This window comes from Castor canadensis, chromosome 5 (assembly GCF_047511655.1).
Source record: "Castor canadensis chromosome 5, mCasCan1.hap1v2, whole genome shotgun sequence".
Taxonomy (NCBI): Eukaryota; Metazoa; Chordata; class Mammalia; order Rodentia; family Castoridae; genus Castor; species Castor canadensis.
Window position 1 is genome coordinate 136,723,305 of NC_133390.1, and position 12,032 is coordinate 136,735,336.

Genomic DNA, 12,032 nt, shown 5'->3' on the forward strand with positions numbered 1-12,032 from the left:
TTACACTTGTGGTGTGCAATGTCGTCTCATATTCTCAGTCTGGTAAAGTACTACTTAAGCAATCAGTTGTTATTAATCATAAAAGGAATGTGTTAAATATTTGTAGATGAATTTTGGTAGTCTGTGGTACAAGTTAGTTTTACTTAGTTACAGTCTTCTGGATTTGTCAGTTCAAATAGCTTTTTTCAGGCAAGGGGATGTAGAATCTACTAGCAAAACCCAGCAATTAAGAATTTGCTGAAATTAAAAGAGTTAAAAAGAGGAACTTACAGAAATTACATCTTTTAAAGGATTTACTTTATAGATTCTGAGTTATTTCTGAATTCTCAGTTCAGGGTTGTAGTTTTAGAAAAGAGATGTTTTTATAATTTCCTTATGTCTTTAATATTGTTGTAGAAAGTGAAACAAAATCTGAAAGATACTGCACACTGTTTTCAAAGTACTTGTAGGTACTTGGAGGTGTGCATCAAGTGGTAGGTCAACTGCTAAGCTAATGCGAAGCACTGAGTTCAAACCTCATACACTGCAAAAAAAAAAGTGCTTGTAATCTCAAGCAGTAAACATGCATTTTGATTTTGCTATTACAGTTGTGATTTAGTTTTTGAACTCCCTTTTGATGAAGTTAAGGAGCCCATTGATAATATCTTACATTTGATTTTAAGTGATAGCATGTATTCACTGAACTGCAACCACGCTTTCGACTACACACAAGGTACTAGTGACATTGCTTGTGTCTCACTGTAGGAGCTGTGGGAATGCATTACTGCTTATGCTTTGTGCAGCATGATTAGTTGACAGCCTGGCTGCTGCCCTCTGGATCCACCAATTTCGAGTCAAAACTGAGCTACCCATAGGCTGGTCCCAGTTCATTATTGAGCACAGTGAATATTAATGCTGCTTATTTCTGTGAAATCCAGATGCCTCTGAAAAGCAACTTTGGCTTAAGGATGTTAGTCTAGCCAAGACCTTCTCAGAACTGTGTTGAAGTTTGAGACTCTTCATGCTCAATCCTCCTTCCTTTCCTTTCCAGAGGTGAGACCTGGGTTATCCAAAGCCTCTCCCTGCCTTTACCATCTCTTTCCCTTTTGTCTTTCTCGGGTAATTTCTCCAATAAATCTCTTGCATGTTTAATTCTGTCTTGGTATCTACTTCTCAGAGAACTCAGACTTAAGACATCTTCCCTTTTCTCACAAGGTATTTTCTACTCTGCTAGCTAAAATTTTTCTAGGACATGGTATAAGCACTTTACATTTCCATATAAACTTCATCTTCTTGTCTTGAAATTGTTTTTCTTCACAATTCTTACACATTTTGTAACTCTCATTTGACATTTATTAAACTTATTTTTGTTCTGCCTGATTGTCCCCAATAAATGACAAGTATGTAGAAAACATGGAGAGCCTCTTGCTCATTTTTATTCCTCTTAGTAAGATACTTCCTTATTTAGAATAGTAATAATGAATGCTTATTCAGCACTATTCACGTTCTGAGCATTGTTAACTTTTGTTAACTTGTTTAATGCTCCCAATTGAGATAGGGAATATCATTGCCCCCATTTTGCAAGTGAAATAAAGAGAGGATAAGAACCTTGTCCAGGATTGGAGAATGTGGCTCAAGTGGTAGAATACTTACCTCGCAAGTGCAAGGCCCTGAGGTCAAATTCGAGCAAGACCCTGGATTCAATCCCCACCACAAAATAAAAATAAGCAAAAATTTAAAGAACTTTTCCAAAGTTATATAACTAGTAAGTGTTAGAGTCAGGATTTGAACCCAAGACTGGTGTTATATATCCAACACCAACTATGTGCCTGGAAATGTGCACAATATTAGGGATGCCAGAGCTAGTAATCTAGGTCTTGAATAAGTACTAAAAAAGAAAAACCAGAACCATGATTCCAAAATACTGGATTTAAGACTTGGTGAGTAGCTGGCCACTCGTGTGAATGTTTTAAAAAACTCCTGAGTGCCTTTCTGCTGTCAAGATTATTTTTTACCAGTCAGATGTTCCCAACATTAACAATTTAAGACCATAAATTAAGGGAGGTGGTCTTTTCTGAAAGAGCTCTCTAACCTCCCTTATGTGCATAAATTTATCACCATACTAACCCTTCAGGATACAAGGGAAATAGATGTAAGAAAGGACAATTTTTGTGGACAAAAGGGATAGGAAGTTGGTGTTGGTAAACCAGGACCAGGGGTAGGGGAAAGAGGCAGCAATGCCAAAGGCTTTGCATTGGCTTGTGTGATTCTTAGGCAACCACTCCAGATAGCATTTCATGGAAATAAAATTGGAGAGGCATTATTGTAAAAATTTAAATTTATATAAACCAAATCTCCCAAAAGAACCTTGTATAGCTAGTGAGATTTTTTTTTTTCAGTGAAATCCTAGATAGTATTATTAGTTGTATATTTGGTGGTGCTGGGGTTTTAACTCAGGGCTCCACGCATGTAGGCAGATACTTTACTGCTTAATCCATACCTCCAGACCCCTTGATGGTATTTTTAAAACTGCATGGAAGAGAGAACTGAAAACACTTTGCCTCTTTACAAGTTATTTGGGGAATTAGCATGAGTTTTATTTTATCTGCTTATATTTTGGTTCATGAATTTTGCTCCAATTCATGAACTCTATATCTGACAAGATAAGGATATATTTGGGCCAGATAAGCTTTATATAGTTGAATTTATATTAAACTATGGAGCGGAGGTAAAATGTCCCCATATCTTTCTCTCTCTCTCTTTCTCTCTCTCTTTGTGTGTGTGTGTGCCTGTATCATATTGCAAATATTTATTTGAGAAAGAATATTCCCATTTCTTTCTTCTCCTCCTAAAATAAATATATGTACAAATAGACCCATCACCTTTAATTGAAAAATAGTAAACAATGAATTGGAAAATATTCACAAACTTATAAGAGGAGAAATAGTTATATCCTTAATGTTTAAAAATATCTTACATATTAACAAGAAAAGTTATGTAATGTTCAAAATATATGTATACATAAGTCACAGATGGAGAAATGATAAGACCCATAAGAATGTTTTAAATGTCACTTTTCACTAATAATCTAAGATACATAAACTTAAAGAATGAGATGTATTCATTATATTGCCAGCGTTGCTGTTGCTTTTATTCCCTGATGGTAGTGTACTGTGTGAGCTCTCTCATACACATTTGATAGGACAGTAATTTGTTGCAGTCTTTTCTGGAAGATAATTTGTTTATATATATATATCAGTAATCTTTAAAATGTATATAGTAAGCTCACCTTATTCATAGGATTTATTATACATGGTTTTGACCAAGTGTTCCTTATGGGCATTATGAAGCTGAATTGATGTGGAGAAGCTCTTAGTCAGTCTTCATTATGATCAGTTGTGTTAAAATTGTGTGATCTGCTGAGTGTTTCCCTGCCCTTAATTCTGTGAACAAATGCCTCCCAGAAAGCAAATGGTACCCAAAAGCAATGTCGAAGTTAATGTGCTTAATTTAAGTAACAAAGTGAAAATTTTAGACTTGACGAAATGTGGCATGACTTTAGTAAAAGTTGGATGGCATTATGGGAAAAATGAATCAGGTATCTGCAGTATTCAAGATTAAAGAGCATGAAATAAGATCTATTTTTGGTGAGCAGTATTAATTCGTACAATAAATTAATACTCCATGAGGTTTCAAGTTATGGAGGCTCAGACCTACTGTACGTATGGAATAGGTAAGTTTGAGTAATTTTAGAGTACTGAACTCTATGCATCCTTAGCATGTTCAGTTTTTCCTCAGTGGCATTCTCCCTTGTAATCATGTACCTGTGGATACCATGGGTATACTGTATATCATTTGAGACAGTTTCCTCTTCTAAGAAATTATAATGTATGTATTCAAATACTATTCTGTTAAGAAATGCATTGCAACATTGTTTGTATGTTTAAATTTTTTGTTGAAGTGAAATTCATATAGCATAAAATTAACCATTTTTATATTACAACCTTATATATATTGAATTACGAGCAATTCAGTAGCACTTAGTACAGTGTCATTGTTGCACAACTACCACCTATAGCCCCAAAACCTTTTTGTCACTCAACAGAAAACACTGTAACAAACATTCACCCTACAACTTCCTGTGTGTTTAACCAGGCGGGACTTTGTTTTGATTGTCTTCATTCTGCTCCACCAGAAGGATAGGACTCTTGGTTGCAGAAAACCAACTTAAAATAATTCAGCAAAAGAAGGGGGTTAGTAGCAAATTGAACTAAGCAATCTGAGGCACATTTGGCATTGGATAGAGCTGTCCATAGGATTATAAATGATATTTAGGGCATTCACCACTCTCATGTCCACTCTCTTTTTCTCACCTCCCCAATTGGTGGAAAATACTCCTTTTCACTCTTGGTAGTGAGTTGGCTTATTTTGTTTTCTGTGTCTCTATTTCATTCTCAGGCTGACTCTACCAGGTATAGGAGAGATCTTCTCTGGCTTTGCCAGTCTGACACATCTCTGCAGCTATTGAGTCAGGGGAAGAGTGTGGTGCCTCTCTAGGACCCAACCCAGTGCCCAAGAACCTTTCTGATTGGCCCTAATTGGGTCATGGCCAATTCCCAGGCCAGTCACTGGATCAGTTGAAATCACTTGTCCTGTTTCTAGAGGAGAAATTGCACTCTGGCTCCTATGTTTCTGACAAAGGAGTTCTGGGAAGGCATTTTGGTACATTCCTACACAAAACATCACTGATAATATCTCTGCCTGTGTCCTGAACTATAAAATGAAGTTCATTGTCTTGTGCTAATAATACTAGATCATTGAGAAATCCATAGATGACTTTTCTATAAATTCTAGTTAAGGGCTGTAGGTGTGGCTCAAGTGGTACAGTGACTGCCTTGCAAGTGTGAAGCCCTGAGTTCCAGCCCCAGTAGTGCCAAAAAAAAAAAAAAAAAGTTAAATTCTAGTTAAGACTATGGCAATTATATTTGAGGATTATTTACTAATTTAAGGGAATAGTTAAAGCATTGATTAATCACTTTTTATGTCTGTGTAGGTTGGACTATAACCATTGTTTTTTATTCCACAAACAGTTTTGAGTGCCATGCAAATGAAGCTCCATCCCTCATGGAACTCTCATTCTATTAAGGTAGATGGACAACAAGCAAATAACATTCATAATGCAATTTCAGGTATTGACGATAGAAAAATAAAGCTTGACAAGATGTATATGTGTGTTCTTATCTAAATACTAGGGTCAATAGAGGCTTTTCTGAAGAAGAGGAGTTTGGACTAAAGCCTGAATTAAGTGAGAGAGCAGCTTTGTGATTATTTTTGGAATAGTATTCCAAGCAGAGGGAATAGTAAATGAAAAGGCTCTGAGTCAAAAGTAGGCTTGCAATCTCACCAAAGTCAATAATAGAGTTAGAGAAGGGAGAGAAGGGAAGAGGAACAGGGGTCAAAGAGGGGAGTTAAGGATAAGGCTAAGTAGGGTATATCTTATTCTAAGTAAGATAAGGTGGGGAGCCTTAGGGTAGTGAAGAACAAGGGAGTGACCCAAGGTGACCTTTTGGACTGACCTTTATGTCTGAAGGAATCACTGGATTTCTGTGTGGAGAACAGACTTGATTGCTCAGCCTATCAAAGACTGGTTTTCTGATTATGAGCTTTCTTTATGTAGAAAACTTTCTTTGGCTTATTTTATAAAAGCTTGGATCCTTTGACCCCAAACTGAGCAGTGACTGGAGACAGAAAAGAGAAAAGAGAAAGAAGGAAGTGGTGTTGGAAAAGTGGTGGTCATTGACACTATGGCAGGCATAGCTGTGGAGGAAGAAATGGACATAGGTTGTGTCCCTTTTCACTGTGTAGGGAGCAGTGATGAGAAGACAGGGTAGGAACACTGTGGCCAGTGGGATAGGAAAGTTGTGCAGTTGCCATGTGCTGCGGCCCGCATAGTGGACAGAGCTTGTAACAAACAATACAGAAACGGGCCTGCTGTTACCTCCAACTTTAGTGATAGGCAAAAGCAGGCACATTAGAGAGTACCATAGATGTTGATAAAAAAATGGAGATATGACTGCCAGTGGCTGAAAAATGAGGACAGGAAATGTTGATGGGTCAGAATAATAGTAATTTATCTAGATAAATGACTGCAACAGGCAGATTGCCACCATTCCACTCCAAGTTAAATTAGGATCCCAATTTTGCTGAATTTTATGTGTTTCTTAATGAAGTGATCCAATGGAACCTTGATCTTTGGTTCAGTGTTGAAAAGACATGATTTTTATAAACTGTTGTTGCTAAGTAAGCCTTATATTTTATTTATATAGGTGGCTGTGGTTGAGATAGGGACTATCACAGGAGGACAGGGGCACATAAACTCCTGGATCCTGAGCTCATTTCTTGTGAAAAGCATGGTGTATGTTCTCATCTGTCTCACCATCACACTGTTTCAGCAGCTGCAGTGGTTTAAGCACCTAAAGTCCTTCAGGCAAGATGATGATACCCATTAGCCCACTTCAGAAAATGAATAAAAGCTCATCTTTCCTTCATTTGGAGAGTTGCCTGGTCTTCTCTTTGGTCAGTGCTAACTCCCTTCTGTTCTAGAGCTGAAACCCCAATTAAGGCCTTTCCTATATTCCAAGGCACTTGGCTCAGTTTTGTTTTTGTCATCTTCATGCCAAAGATCCTGTCTCTGCTAGTGTAGTGATTCAAAATAAGATGGTGTTAGAAGATTAGACATAGGAGGAGGATCTCATGATAGTCTTCCAGAGCTATCATTTCTGAGCCTAGACTATCTCTTTAACACTTTTACAGTGTGCTATTAAGAGAATTCTACTCTGGCACTTGATAATCAGTCAGTGCCAAGTTTAAGCAGAATGGGAAGTTGATGCATGTGGACTAAGTCTTACCAGGTCTTGTAAATGAATCTTACGGTGATTGGAAATTTCATCACCTTTTTGCGTTCAACAGTGTCACACATTTTCTCATTCCTACTTAGCAGTTTTTATGAACTATTTTATGAACATTTCTGCTCTTCAGTAGCTGGAAAGAGACAATTTCTTCCTGCCCAATTCTTTCATTTTTCTCTACTTTTTAGTGAATGATGTCTAGAGAAATAGTTTCCTAAAGACAGAAATCTCCTGTGCATGATGATCCGAATAATTAGATTACTGTAAGGCATTATGTGCAGTGTATGTGCCACTATTAAGAAGTGTAATTAAGATGTTGGACAGGAAATTTAAATTGCTGCTTTTAGAGCTTTTTAGAATTGATAAAAATACTACTTTATGTATTATTTGGGTCTTGACTTTCCTACAACATTGAAAGTAAGACAGGTTTCAAGAAAAGTATGACCTGGTACTATGAGTTGTTACTACTGAGTTACTTTCTTCTCTTTTTATGGTAGATAGTCTGACTAAAAAAAAAAAAAAAATCTCTTTCTAAAACATTCTGGAACTTTTCTCCCTCCAAAATAATTTTTTTATGATTATAAATTTTTGAAATAATTTTTGAATAATATGAATAAACAAAAAATAACAGGCATAAAAAAGTTTTTAAAATTCTGCAATCCCTGGCCAAAAAAAAGACATGAAGAAACGCTCAGCATCCATGGCCATAAAGGAAATAAATCAAAACCACATTAAGATTCCACCTCACTCCTGTTAGAATGGCTAACATCAAGAACACAAACAACAACAAATGTTGGTGATGATCCAGGGAGAAAGGATTCTTTATACGCTGTTGGTGGGAATGTAAATTAGTACAACCAGTATGAAAAACAGTATGGAAGTTCCTCAGAAAACTAAAAATAGAATTGCTGTATGATCTAGCAATACCATTCCTCAGGCTGTACCCAAAGAATGAAAGTCAGGATACAATAGAGACACTTCCACACTGGTGCTTATTGTAGCACTGTTCACAATAACCAAGCTATAGAAGCATCCCAGATGCCCTGCAACTGATGAATGGATTAAGAAAATGTGATACAAAAAAAATGTGATACACACACACAAAATGGAGTTTTATTCAGTCATAAGGAGGAATAAAACCATGTGGTTTGAAGGTAAATGGATGCGATTGAAAGACATCATGTTAAGTGAAGTAAGCCAGGCTTAAAAAGAGAACGGCTGCATGTTGAGAGATAGACACAATATGAATACAAGCCATATTATGAAATCAGGTCATGAGGTCAGTTAGTGAGGTCACTAACAGGAGAGGGAGGGTGAAAGAAGGAAGTTAAGAAGGTGAAAATGGTTGATGTACTTTCTATACAAGAATGAATATAGAATTAAACCTGTTGACATCACCATAAGAAGGGGACTAAGGTAGAAAGGAGAAAAACAGAAGAGATGAACCAATTTAGGTTATAATATATATACATGGAAATGTCATAATGAAACTCCCTGTATGGCTATCTTAAACAAATAAAGATGTCTCTTTTCAAAAATGGAGAACAGGAAGGTAAAATAGGTCCTGGTACCAGTGAGATGGGGGAGGATTAAAGAAAGGGTCCAGAAGAGTGAATGTAGTGGAAATATTATGTACTCATGTATGAAAATGGAAGAATGAGACCTGTTGAAACTATTCCAGGAATGGGGGATTCCTCATTTATCCTGAGGATAAAGGAGATGATGGTGGGAGTGAATTCAATTATGTTATAAGAATTTTGTAAACGTTAAAATGTATCCCCAGTATAACAATAAAAAAATTGTGCAATCCCCTGATAACCATTTTTTTTGGTGATACTGGGATTTAAACTCAGGGCCTCACAGTTGGTAGGCAGGCACTTTACTACTAAAGCCACTCTGCCAGCCCTTTTTTGAGTTGGGTAATTTTTGAGGTAGAGTCTCACAAACTGTTTGCCCAACTGGCTTCCAACTGTGATCCTTCCGATCTCTGCCTCCTGAGTAGCTAGGATTGCAAGTGTGAGCCACTGGTGCCTGGCTCTGATAACCATTTTTAATATTTTTGTAAACATGTTGACTGTGCTTGCTGTTGCTTATGTGTATTATCTTGTTCTTTCTCTTTCCATCCTCTTCTTCCCCCCACAGTGTTACACTACTAATCATTGTCCATGGTTTGATACTATGTTTTTCAGTGTGTATCTGTTCAGTGCCTATGCCTTGGGTGTGTGGAGACCTGATACTCTGCTCACAGTCTGATGGGGAAAACTGATACACACAAGTAGGAGGAGCCCCTGAGACCAGTGTGTGCAGAGCCAGGCAAAGTGTTCTCTCTTGTGAATTGACTCAGGTGGATTACCAGACCTACCTAAGGGTGCTAAAGGGACCCTGTGTCTCATCCTGGTCCCTCCCAATCCAACCTTTTCCCTCTGGGCTGCACATACCACATTCGACCACATCTTACTTTCAAACCCTCATCCCTCTAGGGCTGAAGTCTCTGATCTGATATGCTTTTTGTTATATAAATTAGTATTTCCAGTTACACAAGGATTTTTAATTGGCATATAGGCAGTATAGGATACATTTTAAAAGTGTTTATCTAAAGGTGTTTTCAGAGACAAATTTCTCTTTAATAGTAATGATGATGATGATAAAAACTGTTGATTGATCATTGAATCACAACCACCCCTTGGACACCTCCTGTCTTGTAACTGATACCTTTTGAGTCTGGGGAGGCCTCATTGCCTCCTCTTCTAGATAACTTCCTGGTGTTTACTTATGACTAGCACTTTATAGCACTACACTGCACACACAGAATGTTCTCAGGTTTACTGACTTGTGTCAGAAGGAGGCCCTCTTCTCACTCTGGCCAGCACAGGTCACTGTTGGCAGAAAGTTTCTATCAATGGGCAGCCTTTCTTATTTGGATCACTTTTCTTGCTTTCCTTCCTTAAAGGAACAACTGTTACACTTGAGAGCCACTCTTTAACAGACTTGTTGGCCCTCAAGCCAGTAAAGCTGTTTTGTGCTGAGTTTCTTCTGCAGTATCCACAGTAATGTTTCATAACAAACTATCCTGTGCTTCATCCTCTTCCATGAGTCTGACAGCAACAAGCATCTCTTTTCCTCCCTTACTGTGCTGGCTGGGGTGATTCTGCTTCTAACTGCAGGTTGTTTGGGGTTGGTACCATACTGTTTGTTTGGGTCCAGCTGTGCTCCTTGAGTTTTCTTCATTTTATACCAACAGCTACCTCAGGCTCTCCCAGCCAACACTGTGCCATTTCTAGCATTTTTTTTGGACAAAGCAAGTCAGGAAGTCAGTCCTGAATCAGTGTGGGTAGGTACCATCCAAAGGTATAGTTGGTGGGAAGGAATAATGCATGGCATTTTTTATAAACCACCACAAGAGGGAAAAAGGGCATGGATCTAAGTAACTAAATGTAAAATCAGAATCATACTACTCTGTAAGTAATGGTGCATTACTAATTACGTGCATTCTTGACATTTTTTGAATTGTGTGTGACTAGTTTATTACACTTCATTGTTTTTTCTGCTCTTATTATTTCTAAATCTAAATGACTGTTTTATTAAGTTGTCAAGTTTGTCTTAAATTCTTTATTTATCCCTTTTTTCCTATCACCAGACTATGATTTTGGTCATCAGGCCTTCAGTGCCATTATGTAGAAAATTTTATTAAAATAGTAATTTATACCATTTTATGTACACCCAGATATGTGTGTGTGTGTGTGAAGGACTGAGATAGTCTTAGCTCTGGAGTATAGGTGAAGGGATAGGGTTATGGGGATTATTTCCTACCAGGGAGGAGCTGAGCATGACCTCTTCCTATTGATAGCATCCAGCTGGGGCTCCTGAGTAGGATAAAGACTTTTCTCCTCAATTTAGTGCTGTCTAGGGGGTCTGTGGAAGAAGATTTTTCATGAGGCTGTGTTGTGCCCCATTTCTAAAAAGCAGTAGAATTGCCATTGAAAAAGCAATTGTGTGTGGAATGTGCAAATGCATTGTATGTGGAAGAAGAAAGGGTTAATCCCACTGGTTTTGATGATATGTTTGTTGGCAGTGTTTACTGTTGTATTGGGATTAAGTGCTATTTAATATGGGATAGTCTCATTAAGTAAATGAATTTCTGAGTCACTGGGTTCTATGGCTTCATAGGTAGGTGAGACTGGGTTACTACTACCTTGCCTTTGCCAGGAGCTAAGTAATTATAAAAAGCAACTAGCATTTATATAGTGCTGACTGACAGTCAATCTTATAAGAACTTGGCATATGCTCATTTTATTGTCACAGCAGCCCAGCAGCACAGGAACCATGGTTAACCCCATTTTTCAGACTAGATTGAGAAACTGTTTAACTTGTCCATGATTCTGAAGCTTTTGCACTTGAGCTGAGATAGTGTTCTCCCAAGGTTTTGCTGTTGCTGTTCAGCTAGGTGTGGAAAATTGCCAACAACATGTTTAGGTGGACAAATGGGTGAGAGAAGGGTGAGTTTTGGTGTGGTAAATAGATTATCTTTGAGATATAATAGGAAAATGATAGATACAGTTTACTGACTGTTGGTGAAGGAGAATGAGTAATTAAGGATTACTTTAAAAATTTGGAAATGACCACAAGCTTTATAAGGCTTGCCACTCACTTCTCTAAAGTTAATTTGGGCATAATAAACTGAGTTTTATGATAGTAGTAAGACAACATGCTAGAGTCCTTGTCAGACACTGAGGATCAAATGTTGTTTCCAATCTGGCTGTGTAGCCTGGCTTTGTCCTCCCCTCACTCTTTTTCTCAGGAGCCCCTGAGGCTGTGAGAAGGTGCATGAGCTGCTGCTTTTGTGTTGCTCACTCCCTCTGGCTGCTTACCTTGGACTTTTCCTCCTGCTTCTTTTCCTGTGCCTCTCCTGCCCTTCTCCAAGGGGGTCATTTACTTCTTCTAAATTCTTTTTTTGTTGTTAAATTATTATTATTATTATTATTATCATCATATTATGCTGGGGATACATTGTGGCATTTACAAAAGTGCTTACAATATATCTTAGTTAATTCATCGCCACCATCATTCTCCTTTATCCCTCCTCCCTCCATTCTTAGAATAGTTTCAACAGGTCTCATTTTTCCATTTTCATACATGAGTACATAT

General features: G+C 37.7%; 1 protein-coding gene across 5 annotated transcripts in view; it reads left to right on the forward strand.

The window, feature by feature from the left end:
• The window catches only part of Ralgapa2 (Ral GTPase activating protein catalytic subunit alpha 2), a 308,776-nt gene that overhangs the window by 9,013 nt on the left and 287,731 nt on the right, over window positions 1–12,032 (forward strand). Inside the window, exon 1 of one of the 5 annotated variants that reach the window (XM_074074232.1) lies at window positions 3,885–5,168. The exons of the other annotated variants lie outside the window; for them this stretch is intronic. Coding sequence (XP_073930333.1) covers window positions 5,081–5,168 — 88 coding nt within the window. The 5' untranslated portion in view covers window positions 3,885–5,080. Of the gene's footprint in view, window positions 1–3,884; window positions 5,169–12,032 lie in introns of those variants that run through there. 5 annotated transcript variants of the gene reach the window in all.